The 22,726-nt window shown below is 41.7% G+C and overlaps 3 protein-coding genes and 3 non-coding genes across 13 annotated transcripts in view; 5 read left to right on the top strand and 1 right to left on the bottom strand.

Moving 5' to 3' along the window:
* The first annotated feature begins 284 nt into the window (after window positions 1-284).
* eif2ak1 (eukaryotic translation initiation factor 2-alpha kinase 1) lies at window positions 285-7,317 on the top strand. Of its 4 annotated transcripts, none has more exons than XM_054769216.1 (15): window positions 285-618; window positions 1,417-1,584; window positions 1,680-1,816; window positions 2,640-2,683; window positions 3,007-3,106; window positions 3,219-3,299; window positions 3,377-3,470; window positions 3,563-3,614; window positions 4,502-4,883; window positions 4,952-5,060; window positions 5,142-5,248; window positions 5,334-5,445; window positions 5,531-5,610; window positions 5,711-5,944; window positions 7,070-7,317. In XM_054769216.1, the coding sequence occupies exons 1-15, from the start codon at window positions 450-452 to the stop codon at window positions 7,181-7,183; spliced, it is 1,983 nt and encodes a 660-aa protein (XP_054625191.1). In that variant the 5' UTR covers window positions 285-449; the 3' UTR covers window positions 7,184-7,317. The 4 variants fall into 4 exon arrangements, with proteins under 4 accessions (XP_054625191.1, XP_054625190.1, XP_054625193.1 ...); XM_054769215.1 differs by having other exon boundaries at window positions 5,334-5,448; XM_054769217.1 differs by lacking the exon at window positions 285-618 and adding an exon at window positions 659-1,247 and having other exon boundaries at window positions 5,334-5,448.
* A 146-nt stretch (window positions 7,318-7,463) lies between these two features.
* On the top strand, window positions 7,464-17,605 carry usp42 (ubiquitin specific peptidase 42). Of its 3 annotated transcripts, none has more exons than XM_054769213.1 (18): window positions 7,464-7,812; window positions 8,966-9,186; window positions 9,848-10,054; window positions 10,136-10,246; window positions 10,411-10,510; window positions 10,613-10,680; window positions 10,758-10,828; window positions 10,920-11,002; window positions 11,085-11,196; window positions 11,279-11,419; window positions 11,609-11,709; window positions 12,499-12,661; window positions 12,737-13,441; window positions 13,693-13,775; window positions 13,883-14,845; window positions 15,864-16,150; window positions 16,247-16,322; window positions 16,403-17,605. In XM_054769213.1, exons 2-17 carry the CDS (start codon window positions 9,033-9,035, stop codon window positions 16,282-16,284), a joined length of 3,387 nt encoding a protein of 1,128 aa, XP_054625188.1. In that variant the 5' UTR covers window positions 7,464-7,812; window positions 8,966-9,032; the 3' UTR covers window positions 16,285-16,322; window positions 16,403-17,605. The 3 variants fall into 3 exon arrangements, with proteins under 3 accessions (XP_054625188.1, XP_054625187.1, XP_054625189.1); XM_054769212.1 differs by having other exon boundaries at window positions 8,940-9,186; XM_054769214.1 differs by lacking the exon at window positions 15,864-16,150 and having other exon boundaries at window positions 8,940-9,186.
* Window positions 17,606-17,608: 3 nt separating this feature from the next.
* The window catches only part of cyth3a (cytohesin 3a), a 30,224-nt gene continuing 25,106 nt past the window's right edge, over window positions 17,609-22,726 (bottom strand). For all 3 annotated transcript variants that reach the window (XM_054769219.1, XM_054769220.1, XM_054769222.1), the window contains 4 exons: window positions 21,641-21,717; window positions 19,260-19,331; window positions 19,023-19,177; window positions 17,609-18,463 (listed from right to left, as the gene is read on the bottom strand). In XM_054769219.1, coding sequence (XP_054625194.1) covers window positions 18,391-18,463; window positions 19,023-19,177; window positions 19,260-19,331; window positions 21,641-21,717 — 377 coding nt within the window. In that variant the 3' untranslated portion in view covers window positions 17,609-18,390. The remainder of the gene's footprint in view (window positions 18,464-19,022; window positions 19,178-19,259; window positions 19,332-21,640; window positions 21,718-22,726) is intronic.
* trnav-uac (transfer RNA valine (anticodon UAC)) lies at window positions 20,832-20,904 on the top strand. The gene has a single exon. It is a non-coding gene; the product is annotated as a tRNA-Val (tRNA).
* On the top strand, window positions 21,332-21,404 carry trnav-uac (transfer RNA valine (anticodon UAC)). The gene has a single exon. It is a non-coding gene; the product is annotated as a tRNA-Val (tRNA).
* On the top strand, window positions 21,502-21,574 carry trnav-uac (transfer RNA valine (anticodon UAC)). The gene has a single exon. It is a non-coding gene; the product is annotated as a tRNA-Val (tRNA).

Raw genomic sequence — 22,726 nt, 5'->3', positions numbered from 1 at the left:
TATACAGTATTCCCAAATAAAATACATATCCACACAGAAACTCTCATGATGCAATGTTTCGACCTAATGCGGTTTTAGAGTGCATGTGCAAGTGACCTTATTGTTTCTAACGAATAAAACAATTTCTAGGGCGTTATTGATTTTCTTTCGAATCTATTATATTAAAAATACATGTTTACTCTTTATTGTGAATCTGCGTCGATGGTTTATAATTTCAAAGACAAAATTTCTGGCGACGTATCATGTGTGCTCAAAGAATTGGTATTGTCCGACGGTCCCTAAGAGGCTTGCGGAAAGATGGCCGACCGCTTAGAGTGCGATCGTGAGAGTTGTGTATGTCACCTGTGATGAAGCATTTAACCAAGTTTTGAAATACTTCTCGCTTAAATGTGCGTTACTTTTTGCTCGTGTTAATTTGTATAATACATAATTTGTTTACTATAATTAGAATGTACAGTTTAACATCCGCCAACAGGCTCTTGCGATCGGAAGAATGTTCTAGCACCAGTAATAGTAAGCTTCTTGTTTCCCGAAACCGTCTCCTTAAACCCATCAGGAATCATGACTATAGCCTGCCAAGTCTGGCAAGCAAAGAGGACGATGAGGTGGAGTTTGACAGTAAGCAGATTTTCTTCTTAATGCCTGTCTTATGTAACATGTAAACTGGCCATCCGATATTAGGTGAGTGCTCCTGGGTGTAGTTGCTAGCTGTTAGCAACGGCTGTAGTTAAAACATTCGTGACCTCCCCCTCCACCATTTATTTACCTGGATTTAGATTGTTTGTTAGTTCTGGAGTTGGCTTTGAGTTCACAATGTATATGTGATGTATTTTGCATAATAAGTAAATGCAGACACAACCTTAATATTTCTTTTCTTTATAATAGGATGGTTTTAGCATGCCTTTTTAATAATTGCCCATGGAATTATGGGAAATTGTCTTATATAATAAAATAATTTCAAATTCTTCATGCTGGAATCGTGCTCATCTACTATATGATGAAAGAGGTGTAAAGAAGAGTATAGAACTGTTGATGAAACAGCCATTCAATAGAGTAATCGGTAGGTGGAGGTCTGGTGTGCACTGGCCCCTCAAGATAAGCATGACTGATGTGCACGCCCCCTTATGTATAAACTAGATGAGCATTTTTGCCTTGAAATTGAACGGGATTGTCAATATTTTTTTGTGGAAATATGGACCAAGAAGAAAAAAGAATTGTTGAAATAATAGCAAAAGTAATTGAACAAGGTAAGACAGTTGTAATTGTGAGAGGAAATTTTGTATAAAATGTGCATTTTTTAGTAGACGTTGATGTGGGTCAAATGATTTGTATTGCATACAGAATATCTAATTAGTATGATTAATCAGAATTATTGACTGCCTGCTTTCCCTTCTTCAATTTTCTCTGTATCTCCAGCTTCTGACACTGACAACCACCATGAAGTGCTGATGGCGGGCAGACGCTACCCGTCCGTCCAAGAGTTTGCCTCAGCGATCCCCAACCATCTCCTCCTGGGTTCTCTGCTGGAGCACCTGTGCTTCCTCTATGAGAGTAACCCAGCACGCTCGCGATTGTTGTTTAAAGGTAAATACTACATTGAATCCAGTCTACACCCTACCTTGTGTTTTTTTAAGTAAATCTAAAATTCCACCAAAACTTGTTTTATTTTCCCCTGTTAGTAATTGGCCAGCGCTTAGCTGCTATGAATCTTCTCTCACCATTGGCCATAAGCGACGAGTTCAGCACTGTCAGACTCCAACACAACCGGGCCTTCACTGAGCTGCTACATGCTGCTAGCTCCTCACTGTACCCACAGGTAATAGCATATTAATTTAATTTAATTTCAGAAGTAAGTCTATATTTTATCGCCCTCTTAGTATTATGTTAAAAAAAAAGGTATTTGCTCAACCGAAAGAAAAATTACGCAATTTATAATTAGATTTGTTTTATATTTCTATAGCCGCATGGTGGCCTAGAGATTAGCATGTTGGCCACAGAGTCAAATGTGTGGAGTTTGCATGTTCTCCCCGTGCGTGCGTGGGTTTTCTCCGGGTACTCCGGTTTCCTCCAACATTCCAAAAACATGCATGTTAGGTTAATTGTCCATAGGTATGAATGTGAGCGTGAATGGTTGTTTGTCTATATGTGCCCTGCGATTGGCTGGCGACCAGGCCAGGGTGTACCCCGCCTCTCGCCCAAAGTCAGCTGGGATAGGCTCCAGCATACCCGCGACCCTAATGAGGATAAGCAGCATAGAAGATGGATGGATGGATTATATTTCTATGTCATTGCATGCAAAATTTCACTTTGTATCTGAATATCTTCTCACAGTGATGTAGTTTCAGTTGGACTATGTTCAAATTTTATGTGTTTTTAACTGTACTTTTCAACATATGCCAAAAAATATTTTATTTGAATTAAGTTATTAAATGTTTTTCTTTGATGTTCTTTTTTTTTCCACCGACCTGGTTGATTTGTTGAACAACTTTTGTGACACGTGTACAGTACATTGTTATCAACAACTGGAGGATGCCGAGTGGGATACATTGTGTTTGTCTACAGCCATGTGTTTCTAAACTGTTTGTTTTTGCCAATTTTTGTGGTTGGATTGTTCTTTATTTTTTTGCTTTGTTCTGCAGGAACAGCAATGTCTTAGCGTCAACATGCACAAACCTGCTGTAAGGTAAATTTTACTTTAAATGGATAGTTCTGATTTTTTGACAGGAAGTTGTATGGCATCCCCATCAACATCTATACCAACAGTGACTGACCCCCCAATTGGTCCTGTGAGTCTGGTCGGAGATCCGTGACTGGTCGGAGATCTGTTGGTGTAGTACAATGCTGATGGGGATGTCATACAACTTCATGTAAAAAAAAATCAACACTTGTTAGCTGTCATGAAGGCTCTCACAAGTTGATGCTGATTGTTTTTGCCGTGCAAATGGCAAGTAAGGTAAATGAGTTTCAGGTACTGTATAAGTGTTCATGGTATTTGCCCGCCCACAGGCTGAAGGAAGGACTGTTTCAAGCACAGACGTCTCGTTATCTGAGCGAGTTTGAAGAAATTGGTAGAATTGGAAAAGGTTCTTACGGAAATGTTTATAAGGTACATATATAACTCCTTTTTGTCACACACTATTAAGGCCTAAGACTATTTTGGCTCGATTAAGGAAGGAATTTGAGTTAGTCAGCACATTTCTATTTCCTGTGACATAAAGGTGGTGAACAAACTGGATGGGCAGTGCTACGCCGTGAAGAAGATACTCATTAAAAAAGTCTCAAAGGATGATTGCATGAAGGTGAACTGTTATAATAGTGGCCGAATATAAAAATATGAGCTCACATTGTAACTGTTTTATGGTTGCTATCATTCTAGGTCTTGAGGGAAGTGAAAGTGTTGTCAAGTTTGCAGCATGTCAATGTTGTTGGCTATCACACAGCGTGGATGGAGCATGTGCAGCCCGCAGCATGTAAGTACACTGCTGGTATTCTTTTTGTTGACAATAATGCAGTCAGTGGTAATGGTGTTCTTACATCAAGTTGTAAAATGTCTTGTCTGCAGATGCAGAACCTCCCCTTCCTGCAATGGCTTCACTTGACCTGTTAGGCCAAAAGTATTTATACCAAGCTTTATATTCATCACAGTACAGTGGTACTCGTGTATGTCGACGCCCCTCGGATTGGCTAAATGACGTCGACGTAAGCAGTTGTCCACATAACCGCAATCGAACTGAAAGTAGCCATTGCTAGCACATTTACTTGTGACTTATTTTCCTCCGGTTGCTAACAGTGTAAAATAGTAAATAAATAAATGTGTGAATTTTATTAGTTGCTGTGGTCGAGTCCAGGTTAATACTGCCATGCTTTTATTTTCAAGCCTAATTCAAACTGAGCCGGGGGGGGGGGTTTACGCCCGCAAGTGAGGAGGACAGCTGCAGCTCATGTGTAGAGGCAGCTACGTTTGCTGATATTCTTCTAGCTACTTTTGTTGACAACATCAAGCGGACAACACGAAAGCACAGGCATGGCTTCGCAGGTGGTATCTGAAATTTCCGATACGTTAATTAGGCTGGTAGCAAAACTCGATATGGATATTGGATCGGCCCCATCCCTAAACAGGAAATCACCGGGTGTATGTTTTAATGCTGCGTAACGAGACAGTAGTTATGTTTTTGTTGTTTTACACTGCTTAGTGATAATGAGGCAGTTGACAACATAACAGGTCAACAAAAACAGCAGTTTTTCATAGAAATGACCCCTTTGGGTCTCAAATTATGTTGGAAAAAGCGGTGGACAATGTATGTTGACGTCTACTTAAGAAGGCACGTTCAAGGTGACTTGATTGTGACTTGATGAGTTGGTTGATACAGAAAAGTTGTCAACATAGGCGGGATCCACTGTAATCCCAAAATACATGATACAAGATAGATGTACGATTATTGTGCACATTTCTTAGTTGGGACATTGAGTATGTCAAACTTCATTCATCTTTTTGTTGCAGCTGTGATGAGGACCCTGACAGCAGCAGCTCAAGCTTCTCCGTAGTTTTCCAAAGCCTCAGCCAGCCACAGGCAGATGCCGCTTCGAGTGCGCTGCTGGTGCCAAGTGATGGCCCACCTGTCAAAGACTTGGCACTGACACAGGAGAAAGGTCAGGGGGTGTGTCTGAACACAAGGCGACGTATCCCCGACAACTATGTGCCTTGTGTCTTCCTGGGACAGCAAGCCCCTATTAAAACCTCCAAGTGCCCCGCTGTTGGTTGGGACACGTCAGGACTATTGGAGGAGGAATCCAGCAGGAGCAGCCTAGAGCTCAACAACAACTCTTGTGTTGAAAAGGAGTGTGAGCAGTGGGACGAACAACGCACGAGACCGTCTAAAGAAGTAGGTCCACTCTCATTGTGTCCTTTCAGGATGTGAAGAACAGTTACAGAGTGGTTATGATTTTGCAGGTCCACTTCCACCTGATGCTCTACATCCAAATGCAGCTATGTGAGCGCTCACTCAAGGACTGGATGACTGAGAGGAATTCCAAGCCCAAAGAGAATCAAGCATTAAGATGTACAGTATTCATTTAGCATCAAGTATACTTAAAACATAATAACATCACTGCTGCAGATCGTCTGATAATCTTCTCCACAGATCCGTATGGATGTGTGGATGCTCAGCAAACTTTCAGTCTGCTAAGAAAGATACTTGAAGGAGTGGAGTACATTCATTCCCAGGGAATCATGCACAGAGACTTGAAGGTACCTTTCATGGAACCCGGCTGTTTACCTTTCAATGTAAAAGAAAGTGGCATATGAAGTTATATATTGTTTTGTTGCTTTACAGCCAAGGAACATTTTCCTCCATGGCCATGAATGTCATGTTCGCATTGGCGACTTTGGTTTGGCATGCAGTGGTTTAATACTAGATAGCCATGAATGTGCCACCTCTCCCAACGGTGGTAATACTTCATTGCTTGCGGTATTTAACACCAAAATAGCTGATTGTTTTACTTATTGTCTTGTTTACGGTGTACCTTTCAGAGTCTCCACACACTACTGGTGTTGGTACTTTTGTTTATGCTTCTCCAGAGCAACTCAAGAGTTCTCACTATGATTCAAAGGTATTTATTCTATTTTTCGTAAGACAGTTGATTACAAATCAATGCATTACATTTTGTTTTATTGTCTTTTCTTTGCCAAATTATGTGTTTTATCTCTCAGTCGGACATGTACAGCATTGGGGTGCTTGCTCTTGAGCTTTTCCAGCCCTTTGGAACAGAGATGGAGCGAGTCCGGACTCTTGGGGACCTGAGGGAGGGAAAAATCCCAGACTCCTTCAGTGACCAATGGCCAGTCCTGACCAAGTACATCTTGGAGCTGACTAGCAGAGAGCCCAGCATACGGCCCACGGCCAGCCAGCTTCTACAGAGTGAACTCTTCTCCGATAAAGATGTGGTATGTAGGGATGAAGAGATATACGTTTCAGAGCTCTAATAGTGTAAAATACATACTGTATTGACATACATCCCTTGCCATATTGCGGTTCGAATTTCACAACTTCACTCTGCCACGTTTTTTCAAACATATATTAATTAATAAATCATGCTATTTCGTGGTTGAATATGGCCTATTAGTAATTTTTTAATGCATATTTAAGCACATTTTATGTATTTTTTGCATGAATTAAGCATTTTCAAGCATAAAAATGGCTAAATAAGCACCAGACTTGATTGCCAGAACAACAGGCTTTTATTGCAGGTTAAAATTATTTCACAAGCACAATAAAAATAATCATAACAATAACACGGGCTACTGTTGCGACCTTAACCCACGACAAGCTAAAACTCAACTCTGAACCCCCGATGTAACTTCCTGTCCTTCATACATGCACGTCCTCAATACTGCGACACAAACGAGCATGAGTTTTATTTATGTCTTTTATGGCTTATTTTCTCTGATTATAACTACTTTATTGGGTAATATGAACGTGAAGGTGACTATATGGGTGTTATTTCATGTCTGGAAGGCTCCACTGATGTTAAAAAATGTATTTAGAAGATCGTAAACAGGTTTTTTATGCCGTGACTATGAAAGTAATCAATTTACAAAGAAGTAATCCTGCTTTGCGGAAATTCACTTACCACGGTTGGGTCTGGAACCAATTAACCACATTTAAACGAGCCATTACTGTGCAGTCCTCAGTCCCCATCGGGTGTCGTAATTTATGGCTATACTATTGAGAAACTGATCATATCTATGTATTTATCTGTACTGTTCAGACTGAACTTGAAACTGAAACCAGCGAAATGCAACAAAACGGAGCATTGACATATACAAGCATACTCAATAGTCAAATTGCATACAGAGTATGACAAATTCATACATTTTGGCAGGTGTGCACTAACACTGAAACAACTCCCTGCCTCTCACCACCCCCCAGTTCACCACGCCCTCCGATGGGGGCCCACCCCACTATTGGAGGAGCACTACTGTAAAATAATGAGATTGCAGATGTCAAAACCAGTGAAACAATGAAATATTCAGGCATCCATAGTAAAAAGTTGTATTTTTGTTATACAGGTGATCTATGGTTTGCAGAAAAAGGTTGAAGAACAAGAGGAAGAAATCCTACATCTGAGGAAACAAATATGTCGGCTCCAAAGTGCACAAAACTCAGAGTTGCAAAACACCTAACACTTTAAAAATCCACTGTGTAGCGTGAATTTAGTGTGCGTGCGTGTGCGTGTGTGTGTGTGTGCATGCATGCATGCATGCATATGTGCCTTTCTTGGGGCACTTGTATATAAAAGTGCATTATTTATCATTCATTTATCTTGAATTTCATATGACGTTATTGTAAATATGTTTTATGGTATACGGCAAAGAATTTAGCCCCCTTGCCAACAGCTGGGAAAGTAAATGTTAGTACACATTCAGATTTTGTGCATATGACTTAATTCCTATTTTCACATTTTGTGTTGTCTTAATAGTATTTTAAGTTCCAGGAAACACACTTAATGCGTCGCAGATATGTTTTTAATTGCCTGAGCGTCATTTGAAGTACATTTCTGTGTGTGTGCAATGCACACGGTGATGATGGTGCATGTACACAAAGGTCAACAGTACAAACGTGCGACGGATCTTGACGGAGCACGTTGAACACAAGCAAACGGCAGAATCAGCCAATGAAAGCCCTCGCTTTGTACCAGGTACCCGGATGCAACCGTGGAGCGCTCATCTACGTCATTGTTCACCGCCGGACACCCGCTGGAAATAAGGAATGGATTTACAATCGCTACAAACGGGCTTATAACAGATTCCAGGTGAGTCATTCGATTTGTTTATGTGTCGAGCAGTGATTTAACGCTGCGTCCGTCATGTTTTGGTAGACCTGAGCCGCTTGGGTTTGTTGTGGTATCCTTACACCGGTTCTGTCATGTCGGCTCGAGCAGCGCAATGAACGCACACGCACACACGGATACCGGTGCCGAGCCCCTCCTTTCTCTGCAAGCTACGCAGTTACACGGATCCGTGCCTTTAAAAAATGTACTTATCCCAAAAAGTGAAAACGAAAATTGTTCTTTCACGGCCCAATGAAGGAACTGTGTGGCTATCCGCCATGTCAGACACCCATCGTGCCAAGTCAGTTAGCAACGTTAGCACGTCGCGTTAGCTACGCTCTTGTAGCTCTGCGTAATGTTCGCCGTTTCCATGGCGTCCTTTTATCATCTGCCAACGGTCACGCATGCAGTTGTTTCGGCTCGGCCGAGACCCGAAACTATCACCAGAGTCGATTATTTGTGCCTATAATACGCTTCAAAGGTTTGATGAATGATTTTTATTGAAACTGAACGGCGCTGCGTGCTACAGGCCTAGCCGCTATGTGCTAGCCAATGTGTGAGTCGGTAACGGAGGAGGTGGGAGGGAACAGCTGCTTCAAACCAGGAAATCTGCCTTTCAAATAACTTTCAACACGGCTAAAGTTCAAAGTAAACGTTTTTACGTTATACAATATAGTAGATCCACAAAACGAAAGTAGCGGCCTTGTCGTGTGCTGTGACGACGCTTTGAAGCATTTTTTAAGTCAATGACGTTGGTAGAGTATTGGCGGCTTTTAGGCGCGTGCCAGTGATCACATCTTGTGTAACTTCATTGCTGCGTATTTACACATTTTCATAAACAACTATGAAAGTGAACCAAAAACGTCAACACGACATTGCTCATGATCTAGTGTTAGTCATGAAATCACGATTGTTGTAATAAATGATGTCATTCGTCCTCTCGGAACGCTGTAACAGTGTGATAGTGTTTCAGATTTTTCTGAAATTCTCTGAATATCATTCAAGAATCTAAGAACAGTAATTTGGGTTATCAACTACAGAAAGGAAACATTGAGATGACTGATTCCTGCACATCCTAAAGTAACATTCTGTGTGTTCTCCACCTACAGCAATGAACTATGACCATTGTTGACAGATCCTCCGAAAACTCTGACCACGAGTCAGTCGGTTGCAAGAGATCCCCCTTCACCAGTGGAGACGGGATGGACAGCAGCTGTTCCAGCAGCTGGGCAGTGGGCCCCACTCTGCCCAGTGACTCTCCACGACTGAAGGGTCCAGCGGGATGCTTGGGCCCAACGCCTGGTGCTGCTGTCTACAATAATACATCTTCCTCTGTGGACCGATCCAAAGAGCAAGGTAGGGTTGTTAATGTGTCATTTTTTAGTCGCCCTTAATTTTGGCAACAAATGAGCCTGTGGTCTGGGAGAAAAATGTTTTCAAGCTTCCAAATGTTGCTTTCTGTTTATTCCTCCACGAGTGGACATATTTAGAGTTGTTTTGTTAAACAGACTTTACTGATAAACAGTCTTTATCCATCGTCTATTTTTCCGAAATAAATGCAGGTTTTAATGTGGGTGGCTGTATGAACGTTTGTCAACTGATGAAGAGCAAAGTGATGCCGTTTTGTTGCTTTTATTTTTTTAAGAGGCAATGTCCATAACATGCACACAAGTTGTGGTGTGTTTCTGTTTCGTACATGTGTTGCTGCCTCCACCCTTTCAAGCATGCCCTTACATAACCAGCGCTACCAAGTGATCAATCACTTGAACATGCAACACAAATGCTGTTTTAAGATGAACAGAGTGAATAACAAGAAAGCAAATATTCAAACATGCTTTGGCACCTATGCCATGCTTCATCGTCAAACAGGTTTACTGGTTTTCCACATAATTAGAGCATGTTAATAAATGTATATTAACATGTATGTTAATAGCTAGCTGATGTAGAACAGCCACAGGTACTGTTTAATGTGTTTCACAAATGCACACAGTCTAATTTTAGTCTGTTGCGTGTCCAGTGTTAGGCAGTGGCGATGGCATTGACGTGCCACAGAAGGTCCTCTTCCCTCCCGAGCGCCTCAACCTAAAGTGGAACCAGATTCACCGTATAGGTGCAGGTCTGCAGAACATGGGCAACACTTGTTTCCTCAACTCAGCCCTGCAGTGTCTCACCTACACGCCCCCATTTGCAAACTACATGCTGTCAAGGGAGCACTCCAAAACATGTACAGATCAGTTCAATTCTTTGTTGCCACTTACTTTTCATACCGCAGCCATGTTGAAACTTTTTTTTGGTTCTGCCACAGGTCAAGATCTGGGATTCTGTATGATGTGCACCATGCAAAACCACATCATTCAAGTTTTTGCCAATTCAGGCAATGTCATTAAGCCCATTGGTGTACTAAATGAGCTCAAAAGTAAGTTATGTGTAAAGCTTAAGCATTTTTGCATTTACCTAAAATGAGTGACAGGTGGCGCTGTTCATCTGTTTACTTTGACAAATTTGGAGGGAAAGAGTCTGCTTATGATATTTTTTTTATTTTTTTTTACACATCTGACTGCTTTTTTGTTCTTGAAACAGGGATCGCAAAGCACTTCCGTTATGGAAGCCAGGAGGATGCCCATGAATTCATTCGGTACACTGTGGATGCTATGCAAAAGTCCTGCTTACCTGGAACCAAGTATGCTTTATCCTAAATTGTGGTGAATAATGCTGCAAGTCTTTACTCATGTCACTGTTTTGAATATTATTTATTGATTGATTTAGCCACTCTATTCTGTAGATTGGACAGGCAAACGCAGGCAACCACTTTTGTTCATCAGGTATTTGGTGGCTACTTGAGGTCCAGAGGTAAGTCGGTTTCATCAGCTTGAGTTGTGGTTTTATCTTGCTATTCTGATGACATTTTATTTGTTTTTCCTTTTCAGTTAAATGTTTAAACTGCAAAGCAGTCTCTGATACATTCGACCCTTTTCTGGATATCACTCTGGAAATCAAAGTAACTACACATTCATTTACAAATTTTTGTGTGTGATAGATGCTATTATACTACATGAAAAATTTGACTTGCAAATTGTCTGTCTTTGCAGATGGCGCCCAGTGTCTCAAAGGCCCTGGAGCAGTTTGTCAAACCAGAGCAGCTGGACGGAGAGAACGCTTACAAATGCTCCAAGTATATTGCCGTGCAAAGACAAGCAACTTTTCCGTTTGGTATTTTGCAGCCACTAACTAAAAAAAAAAAATGTTTTTCCCAGGTGCAAAAAAATGGTCACAGCCTCAAAGAGATTCACCATCCACCGCAGCTCCAATGTGCTCACCCTGTCACTAAAACGCTTTGCAAACTTCAGTGGAGGAAAAATCACTAAAGTATGCTGATGTGCTTGATTAAAGCATGTGTCTCCTGCTTGAAAGTTACTTTGATATTCATCAGCTGGTTTTTGCTCATCAGGATGTGAAATATCCTGAGTACCTGGACCTGCGGCCCTTCATGTCCCAGTCTCAAGGAGAAGCCCAGCTCTATGGGCTGTATGCTGTGCTCGTCCACTCTGGATTCAGCTGCCATGCTGGACACTACTTCTGCTATATTAAGGTATTGGCTCTACTGTGGGCCACTTTTCAGACTTTGCTATTACAGATTCTGTTTTGTGAAAAATAATACATTAGCCTGAGCGATGGCTTTTTTTTTTTTACTTGATACTTAAAAATACTCGACAAAACACTGATGGTCTAAGTTTAGAAATGACATTAAAGTTGCTATTTCCTCTGTTGTGTCTCCCAGGCAAGCAATGGTCAATGGTTTCAAATGAACGATTCCTCTGTGACTGTCAGTGACATCCGGTCTGTACTTAACCAGCAGGCCTATGTCCTTTTCTACATTAAGTAAGTGAACCTTTAACATAAACTCTTACGCGATTTCTACTAGAGCTGCAACGATTAATGGATTACCCAATTAATCAACAACTATTTTGGTAATGATTGATCGTTTTTTTATTTAACTGTGTAAATATCCTCTGATTTCAGAGGTCTCAATTGTGAATATATTTCAATTTTCTTCGTCATCCATGAAAGCAGACCTATAATTATCTTTGTGTTTTAGCCAAAACAAGATATTCACACACATCTTTGGAAAACAGTGATGGGCATTTTTGCCGCTTTTCTGATATGTTGCAGACCCAGCGACTACCTGTAGGTGTTTGCTTCATGTTAATTTGGTCCATCTAGGACCTAACCGATTATACCATTAATTGAAACAACAAGCTTCAGATTAATCAAATAAGAAAATGATCAAATTGTACTTTTGTGTAATTGAGTGTTTTACTGAAGCTATTTGACAAACATTTCGATTTTTTATTAACATTATTTTAACAGAATATTTAAGCGGAAACCCGGTGTTTGTACACTTATTTGCTCTGTTAGTTAAAATCTTCTATTTCTGGATAAAGAAGCGGAAATTACATTTAAAAAAAAAAAATCTGATTCATCGATTAATTGACAAAATAATCGATTATTAAAATAATCGTTAGTTGCAGACCTAACTTCAACTTTTAAGTGCAGAGAGGGGAAAAAAAGTAAATCGGCTACGTTGATGTTATCTCCATGTTTTGTTTCACACTGTCTGTTCTTCTTTTGTAAGTCTGTTGGTAACTTTCTATTGTGTTGTATTTCAAGGTCAAGTGACGGAAAGAAAGCAGGTGACTATGGTCACATGAGCCATAACTCAGCCGTACCTGGTCAGTCGTCTCCTAGGCCTGTAGTCATACCCCGCATCAACACCACCGTCCATCACAACGTCGGCTTCATTGGGCCTCAGCTCCCGCCACACTTGGCCAAAGTAAGACAAAGCCACAAACAAAATGTACTATATGTAAATGGTGTTTGACTGTGATTGCGCCCGCCCCCTTTGCAGAATTCGCTTCACATCAATGGGAATGGGCCTCTGAGGGACTATCCCAAGCCCAGCACCAGCTGCAGTGCTGTGGGAAAACCGAACCATGGTGTGGCTGCTTCCTCCTCCTCTTCCTCCTCCTCTTCCTCCTCCTCCTCCTCCTCCTCCTCCTCCTCCTCCTCGTCCTCTTCTTCCATCTCCCACTCGGCCAGCCAGCCTTCAGTGATCCCAGACCACGACAAGCGCCTAAAGCTGTCATTCAGCATCGGGCAAAACAAACAGAATCGGCCCGCCTCTTCCACATCTTCTGCCAACAGCTCCTCCTCTGCCTCCGCTTCTTCGTCCTCAAGCTCTTTAGCCTCCTCTCAGTCTACCTCAGATGCTCGCTTCATCCCTCGTCAGATTAACCATGTAAACGGCACGCCACGTAGTAATGGGGATCAGCACGGCGGAGGGAATGGTGCGTCCTTCCTGGTGCCGTACAGCCAAGAGTCTTCAGAGGAGTCCGACCAGGAGCACGGTGGCACTCTGGATAACGGCTGCTCGGTGAAGGGTCAACTGAATGGAAACAAACGAACAAGGGATGAGAAATCGGCTAATGGGGAGTCGGAAGTTCACCACAATGGAAACGGTATAAATGGATTAACGCACGGTGTATCTAAAACCAATCAAAATGGCCACCATTATGGACATCACAAACTCAACAGGCATAATAGCCCTGAAAAGGTATGTTTTTCTTGCCTCTATTATCCATATCCTGGCTTCAACATTAGGTACACCTGCATAATGTAACGAGCAAATATAGCAATACCTCAAATACATAGCTCTCCATCCAAATGGAACAATTTTCAAATCTGTAAATATATAATTTTTGATACATTTCTTGTATTGGATCACTTTAGTTTGTCTATGTGTACATGAGTGTTTCTCATTTCTAAGTATCTCATCCAAATTCCATTTTTTGTTGTGCTATTCAGATCTGTGTTAGTAATGATTGCAGTTTGCCGTCTGAGGTGACTATCACTGTGAATGGACTGGACACTGAACACTTTCACCCAAGGTAACTTTGCAATATGAAAAACTTGGTTGTTTGACTTTTTATGTAGAACACCACACATGTTCTGCTCAAGGTGTACTCGCCATACTAAGCCGTCTTTGTGTTTACAGCAAAGACGATGCCCAGGCCACTTCTGTTCAGATGGTCCAAGCTGCTGCCAGTGAAATTCAGCACATAAGGGCTACATGTGCATCTGATCCCTTGTCTCAGCAAACAGCCTCCAACCCTCCTGTTGTTACCAACAAGAGCAGTTCCTCCCCATCTAATGAGTCGGCGTCCACTAGTCCTGCAGCCTTACCCACATCACCAGACTCCTCCCTCAGCACTAGCGGGGTGTCTGCAGCTCTGCAGAAGGTTAGCATTCGTGCTGATGAAGACAAGGATGTACCACTGACCAATGGTTCATCAGGACCCTCTGAGGGGCGTACTGACGTGAAGGAGCAGCAGTCCAGTCCCACCTCTAGAGGCTATGACAGGCGGTCGTCCCGTGAAAGAGGTAGGGACAAGCTTTACTCATCTGACTGGAGCAGGGACAGAGAGAGACACTACAGGGACAGGAGTCAGGAGCGGGACAGTCATCGTTACAGACGGGACTACAGAGACTTCCACCACCGCTCATACAGGGATCAGGACTATTACTGCAGGGACTGGGAGAGTGAGCGTCGCTGGGAGCGGAGCTCTCACCACCCCAGGGAGAGGGACCGTGACAGGGGCACTCAACATTACCACTACTATCACCATCGAACCAGGGAAGACCGTGGCTACGAGCGCAAAGGTTATGGTCACTCCTACCGTGAGGAGTCCTACGGCCGGTGGAAGCGGCAGCAGGAGAGTCGTGAATATCGCGGAGTGAAGAACGATGGCAGGGACAGAGACTACTACCTGTCATCTGCAACGATGTCTGAATCGTACAAGTCAAGGAGCTCACCGCATCGGCATGCTCCTGTGTGGGACGATCAAAATTATAATAGGAGCGGTCATTCTGTGAGCTCCGAGGAGCAGCACAGCAAGAAACACAAAAAGAGCAAGAAAAAGAAGAAGTCCAAGGATAAAGAGCGATGCCGTGACAGTGGGTGAGTAATTCCATGTGCCTTCACCTGCACCACTTGCATGTTAACTCCACTCAATGCAAAATACTTTTTAATGAAGTTCTAATGGTAACATGTGAGTGGCAAACTTAACTTAACAGGGATGCAGTACCCCCCCTGTATTATACCTGAATTTGGATATCTGCCGATTGTTATACCACAGCTCTGTTTGCTTCTGCAACCACGCCAAAAGAATATCAGCAAATGTAGCTATAAGAAAAGAAGCAAGCATACCATCTCCACACATGCAGCATTGCGCTCAGCCAGACAAGTTCAAGGCTTCATTGTCAGACAAACTCTTAAGATGGCGCACATCTTCTGTGTTGCTACAATATTATTTTTGTTGATTAATAAACTCCTCCCTACAGGCAGGCCTGAAAGTTTTGTGTTGTGTAGATGTCTGACTGTTTTGTGCGTGCGTGCGTGTTTGTGTGGTATGAATGAGGATGGCAGTTGCAGTGCATGTATGGAGACAGCTGTGTTTGCCTGATGCTCTTTTGGCTACATTTGCTGATACTGTTCTTGCTAGTTTGATGACAACGATCTGTCAACATTAGCACAGACTTGGTGAATTCTTTTACATGAGTTACGCTGGTATCTGCACTTGATATTGGCGCTGGATTGGACCGGCCCCATCCCTACTCCAAGGTCACATATTAGCTATGCTACTGTTCCTAACATTGTCACGCATACCTACACTGCGTATCTGATGTATCTTGTATCTGACCTAGCGCATCTATTATGCTGGACAGCCTTTTTTGAGTAACATGTGGACAAACTCATTAGCATTAAAGCTACAGCCACACAAAACATTGTGTTTCAAGTAGGGCTTATTAGAAGAGTTTTGAACTTAAAATTTCAGCATCAAGGCTACATTTTGGCCGACACGCTTCCAATACACTACTATTGTGGGACCTCTGAGATGTATTTAAAATAGCTGAAAAGTACTGTAACATGGCACCTTTTTAAAGGGTCTGTATTGTCGTCTCGCCCCGCCCCAAAGCTCCGACCAAGATTCAGACAGAGCCTATGAATTAAAAAAGAAGAAGAAAAAGAGGAGGCACCAGAGTGAGCAGCACAGCCCAGACGGCTGCATCGACGTAAGGGAGAACCGCAAGCGTCGTCACTCCGGCACAAATGATGCTAGAAATTATGGCGACGATTGTTCACTGGAGAAATGCCGCCGCATCGACTATGTCGATGCCAACCACGTTCCCCTGGTCCCTCCTAACAGCACGTGCCCCACTGCAGCTGCAGGTCCATCTCACTGCCACCTTAATGGATACACAGGTAGTAAACACTCATAAGACAAACTGTGTGGAGCCGTGTGGCTTACAATGTTTTCTACCTCTTTTTTTTTTCTTTGTTGTTTTTTTTTGTTTTTAGGAAACGGTTACAGCCAAGCCAACGGTGTCTACCACTGATGGTCGGATGAGCTGAGCAGTACAATGAAGCACTGACTGTGAGTGACCAGTTTGCTTTTCTACGAGAAGCGCTACTAAAGCACACATTATATGGAGACCTCTCCTTTTCTTTTTCCAGACCCCCACCCCCCACCCCCTGCCGATACACACAGCGGAGGAATGATTCATTGACGTGGTGCTTCATTGGGAACAATTGTATTTTTACCACAAGTAATGTGTTTTAAATGTTCACTTTTTAAAGCGTTGATTTAGTTCCAGTTACTCTCCTGCTCCTGTTGGACAAATGATGAAAAATATTAATATATACATAATATGAACACAAACAAAGCCTGGAGCTTACACATCTCAACTGCTGCTCAGCGGAACTCAGGACTTAAACTCATCCTCGACTTGTGTCACGTTTAATTAGAAAAGAAAAAAAGGGAAACAAATGTGCTGCTGAAGAGAAGCTTGGAAGAGTGCCACATGATGATTTTCAGTTTCATTTGTCATCACTACTGGCAGCCCACTAACAAATGCGGGGGGGGTGTATTTCCGAACGAGAGACACGAGCAAAGCTTCGCTGACTGATACCTCCACGTTATTACCCTGGACAGACTTGAGCACATTTCCCAGCTTTTCTTGAACTGTTTTGTGAAGCCTAATATTCAAACTCTGGTCTTTGGTTCTTTAAGTCATTCCTGCACACAAAAAAAATTACTTACAAAATGTAATCACAGCTGTGTGGACCATTTGTGTTTGTTTTGTAATGGGGAGGAAAAATCCAGTTTGCGTCTTCTAGCATCATAAGGAATACTGTGAATTTAATTTTTGAACTGTACTATCAGTTACTTTTACATGTAAAACTCCTGTATCAGGATTATATATATATATAGATGTTTTTTTTTGTTTTTTATGTTTTTAGACAAACTCGCTAATTCTGCTCACATTCTCTGGACAAAAGTCAGTGATGAGTATGGATTGTGACTTTGTTGTGCAACTTTTTGACATTAGTTGAAAACTTGTGTTATACCTTTTAATTTAGCATGTCAGCATTTATACATTGTACAAGGTAAAGGCCTTAAAATACATTTGGTAATGTCAGAAATTGTACTGTTTTCTTTGAATTTGTGTGAAAACTGCACTGAAAAACTGATGGAAGTGATGAGTTAGACATTTAGGGGGTTAAGAAAAGTTTACTTTTTTACAAAATAGATTGTAATCTCCGCTGCAGTTAAACGAATTTGTGTACACAGTAAATAAGCACTTACAACGAAAGCAAGCTCATAACCGTCTGTTCAAAGTTCTTGTCATTTTATATCTGAAATTCTTTTTTTTTTTTGAAGAAGAAGAAAAATTACATGACTTTTGAAATAACCAAAGAACTGCCGAGAGCAGTCAGATCATTTCAGATTGTTTTGGTTTCGACCCCATCGTCATGTTTGCATCTGTATTCACCTGCTAAAAATAACTTTAGGGATACCACATGTATTTGGAGGCATTTGGGCCTCTGATTGTGAAAGTGAATTAACGGTGTATTATAATCTATGGTCCTATCATGACCATAGAAGGATTTACAAGCTACGTAAAAGAGGGGAAAAAACACTATGTACATCATTTTCATGCAGACTGTAAATTGGTGATTTTGTTAAAACCAAAATAAATTACCATAAAATTGTCACAAAAAGGTGGAGCTTCATAAAATGTTTACAACTTTGATGGGAATTGATACTTTAGAAGGTGCAAATTAGTTAAGTCGCTAACCAGTTTTCCAACAATATCATGAAATATTAGGCGTAAATTAAAAAAAAATCGGTGCGTTTTGCATACAAATCAGACCAGCTGATTACTTTGATTGAGGCATCTCACAGGATCATAGTCGTAGTTCATTATGAGCCCAGCAGAGGGCGCCATTACGCGTAGTTCCTCATAAGTCCAACAGGCGCCATCCGCACATTAACTGCAAAAAAAGTCTAGTTCCATCCTCATTCCGCTCATCTTTTGCTGGTAAACTTGTGCACAGGTGAGTAGTTTTAAGGAGTTCCCACGTAGGAAAGTCACTCAACACACAGCAGATGTCAGTGGCAGTGATGCAAATGGAGATCTGTTACAGCTGGAGGTCTTTGGTTATTTCTTGTTGGCAATCCTCCTCTTCCTGGTGGCCAACATGTCGTAGAAAGGATCCCTGCTGATGCTGGCTCTGCAAGGAGGAGAGAAAAAGTTATTGCACAATCTAGATCCAATATCACAGTTGTATAAATAATTGTACCATTGCAAAGATAACACAAAACAATTGGATAGTGCGTGTTCTGTGTGTGCAACACGGGGTGGTACTGATAGGCACGTGCAAGACACTACTAATGGAAAGTGCACTGGTTTCACTTACGCATTTGTCAATGTTAAGTGGGTTACAGTGGCTTGAGAGAAAAGGAGTGTTTAATATAATTATGACCACTACATCCATGACCTCCACTTGTACTCTAGGTAGCACCAAACTAGCAAGAAGAGCAAATCATAGGACGTGTGTGTGTGTGAGATTGCCATAATCAAAGGGAAGTGTGCTTATCCAACAGAACACCCTATGTGGTATCTGTGTGGAAGTGTGAGAAACAGACGCCTGTTTAGTCATCAGCGTGTGTGTGTGTATCTCACAGTCAAGGTCACCCATGAGAACCGGACACGTGAGGATGTGGTTTAAGTGCCCCACCCACCCACCCCCCATTGTAAATGGATCTATAGGCAAATACAGCCCCACTCACTTGATTGATTTGATCCATTCCTCCTTTTCCTCCGGTGTGGGGGCCGATATCCTGTAAACGACGTGGTTGCCCTCCACGACCCGCCCGTCCGCTTCAGTTTTGCAGGCCTTGATCACTTGACCTTTGTGGTTGGGGTTGTAGAGCTCAAAGCAGTTCTGCGGAGACACCACCAAGCCACCATAGTGTAAAAAAAACGCCACCAAAATAAGAAAACTGGTGTAAAGTGTGCGTGCTTACAGGTTTTCTAGGCTCATCCACCTCTCGGATACTGAGGTTCTCCAGGGGGATAATCCCACGTGGCTCTTTATCCTGGAAATAAACATCAACCAGACACTTAAATGTGCATGTATGTTGCTTATGAAATAACATCACCTGTACCGTACATGTCATCTTTCCATACATGTGTCAAAATGAATTATGATACTGCTGAATATTAGTTTTTAAAAACCCTATTTTACATGACAAACCTTTTTAAATTTGGATTGAATGTAATAGAACAATAAATAGAATTAAAAAATAGAAAAATGAAATAGTCCACTGCAAAAGGAAGTAATTGTTTCACAAATGTTTCTACTTTAGTGAGTGCTCCAACAATCCACAAAAAAAAAACATACTCTGCAATGGTGCTGAAAAAAATCTGAATTAAAATATTAAATAAAAACTACAACAAAAATATTTATAGAAACAAAAAGGAAAACAAAAAAGGAAAATGAAAATCAAACTAATGACTGGTGGTGCCATTGGGGTGCTTCAATCTGTCAATAGGAATCAAAATAAAAACGACAAATACTAACAAAAATGTAGATAAAAAGACAAATAAAACTGACAAATGGTGGCGCCTGCTTCAACAACCCATTAAATGAAATAAAACTATATCATATACCAAAATAAAACATTTTAAATAAAAAATGTCATATCAATCATCTACAAACAATGCATAAAAATAGCTTTTCTACAGTAGTAGACCATATGATTACAGTACATATTGTTAACTAATGGCTATCATTACTATTTCACTGCTATTTCAACAAGGGTTCTTCCACTAAACGCATGAACTCTGTCCTTCATCAGTGACACCAAAGTAGTATGTACTGTGCGTGGGTCAATATCATGTATCATTTATGTACAGTATATTTGTATTAGCAGGTAAAGGTGTTATCATTCTGGTCACATAGGGGTCAGCACCATAGGGAGACACACCCATACAGTCTCGATCCTCCTGCTATTGAACCATTATGTCTACAGAGCCATATGTGTGTGTGTGTGTGTGTGTGTGTGTGTGTGTGTGTGCGATGGGGGGACCTTGAGGAAGAGCCCTGCATCCTTCACGTCATCTCGCTACTAATGAGGGGGCACAGCAAGGGGAAAGAAAATGCCCGAGGACGACTGCTCACAGCTGGCTGAGAGAGTGTTTATCCATGCTAATGTTCGCAGTCACGTATGTGTGTGTGTGTGTGTGTGTGCATAGTGGGGGAGGGGGTTGTTCTCACAATGCTGGGGGTGAAGTGACATGAAGCGGGTTGGGGTGAAGCACTTTGCACGGCCGGGGCCAGATGTGTGGCGTGTATAGCTTGCAGATGTTTCCCATGAGGATTCATGTTAGTGGCTGGCGTGAGGTTCATGTAGGTCGGAAGAGGGGTGGGAGGAGGGGAAGGGGGAATCCGCTAAAGAGGCAAGCTGGGAGACAAAGATCCTGTTTGTTTTTTTTAATGTGCACTTTCTGTCTTTTTTTGTTTGCATATTGCATTGATAGAATTGTGTAGCGTGTATTCATGCTAAACAAAACAACTACTGTCAAGTTGACTATGTGATTCTGTAGTGTAGTGGTTATCACGTCTGCTTTACACGCAGAAGGTCCTGGGTTCAATCCCCAGTAGAACCAGACTCTTATAATTATGTGTGTTCATTGGGATTGTAAACATAGAGGGTCTTCCTTCCAAGCTTCCAGTTAAAGTTGCCAGTACCTGAGTACTGCTTGTGGGGATCAGTAGATATACCTCATAACAATATGCAGTGTTATATTTTGCCTCAGTTTGTATACATTTTCTGGTTAGTGTAAAACATGGCTTGTCGTATTAATACGCTGTAATGTATTTTTATCACAAAACGTCCTTATTAGCAGCTTGCTACTACATGGAAACAGGAACCGGAAATCAGCTCTGTCACCCATCTGTTGCTATTGTTTCCTTAAAAAATACACTGTGGTTTCATTGGACTCGCTTCACTATTAAATAACTGCTGTTTGTTCAACGTGACCAACTCCACTACTTCGCAAATGTGGATAAATGTGTGGGGGGTGCTTGCCAGGAGGTTCCATGGTGTAGTGGTTATCATGTCTGCTTTACACGCAGAAGGTCCTGGGTTCAATCCCCAGTGGAACCAGTATTATTGCTAATGTAATGATATAATTCATGTTTAAAAATAGCCTTAATTAATTACCATACTACTTGACTTTGTAAGCTATCCAGAAAACAACTGTGGTTCTATGGTGTAGTGGTCATCACATCTGCTTTACACGCAGAAGGTCCTGGGTTCAATCCCCAGTAGAACCAACTGTAAATTATTGCTTTTTGTGCTGCTGCACAGTCAGCTCTGCATACCACATACAGAATACTTACAGTTGTGTATTCAAAGTAATACAGGCAGTTGTCGGTCAGTATAAACCACCTCCTCTTCCACGTCTTCACCCTGCCGCCTGCACAGAGAACAAAACAATAACAAGGAGTTGTGTGTGTGTACGCTAAGCAAAAGGCTCTTAACCTGCAGGAGACCTCTGCTCCACGTGCCACATCTGCTTGCAATCATCTGACTCCAAAGACTCAATCAGGGGCATAGCCTGCACACGCCTGCTTGCTTGAAGCCTGGAACTGACCGATGTTCATACGCATTTTATTTAGTTTTCTAGAGCATGCTGGCAAATGAAGTAACCGCCTATGCGGCGAAAGTGACCCGTTGCATTTTTCTCCTGATGGGAATCTCCTTTTATCAAGACACACAATCCCACCATCTGCATCGTCTAATAAAAGTAGATTATTTGGATTAGTGGATATTCAGTGATGTAATTAACCTGCATAATACCAAACGACATTTTGGCTTATAGCAACGCACAGTCTGCAACATGTCTGATGCCGACCTAACAGGCTGGGCGCCGTTCAACTGATGTAATCAATATGTAATGTTCCCTTGACCCAGATTTTTTACTGCAAGCAAGAGTGAAATGAGTGTTTCATATATGAGGTAAGTGTTGTGCTTGCTTACTTGTGTAGTAATATAACAATGAAAGTCCATTACCGACAGACTTCTAATAAGCACTTTTCTATACATTTTGCATATATAATTAAACAAAAAAAGATTAGAGAGTCAATATTTCCGAGATTAAAGATTTGCTGGTATTTTTTTATTTGCCATTATATATTTAAAAGGCATGAATGTAGTCAGCAAGTACCAATTGTATATTTTGAACAGGTGGATGTAAAAATGATCGATATCAGCACACAGAAGCACTTAGAAGAAACTATTTCTGTTTTGGCAGTAATCTTTTAACTTACTAGTACTTTAATTTAGATTTTACGGACAATATTTCCAACAATAACCCCAGTCCGCACTAATAGTTTGGGTTTTCAGGGTGTCTAGCTTATGCCAAAGCAGCTGATGGCGCTGTTACCATTTTAGCCAATCGGAAGCCGGAAGAAGTCATGTGCGGA

The sequence above is a fragment of the Dunckerocampus dactyliophorus genome, chromosome 2, assembly GCF_027744805.1.
Source record: "Dunckerocampus dactyliophorus isolate RoL2022-P2 chromosome 2, RoL_Ddac_1.1, whole genome shotgun sequence".
NCBI classification, from domain to species: Eukaryota; Metazoa; Chordata; class Actinopteri; order Syngnathiformes; family Syngnathidae; genus Dunckerocampus; species Dunckerocampus dactyliophorus.
The sequence above is the reverse complement of the archived record's forward strand: the minus strand, read 5'-3'. Positions and strand labels throughout refer to the sequence as shown.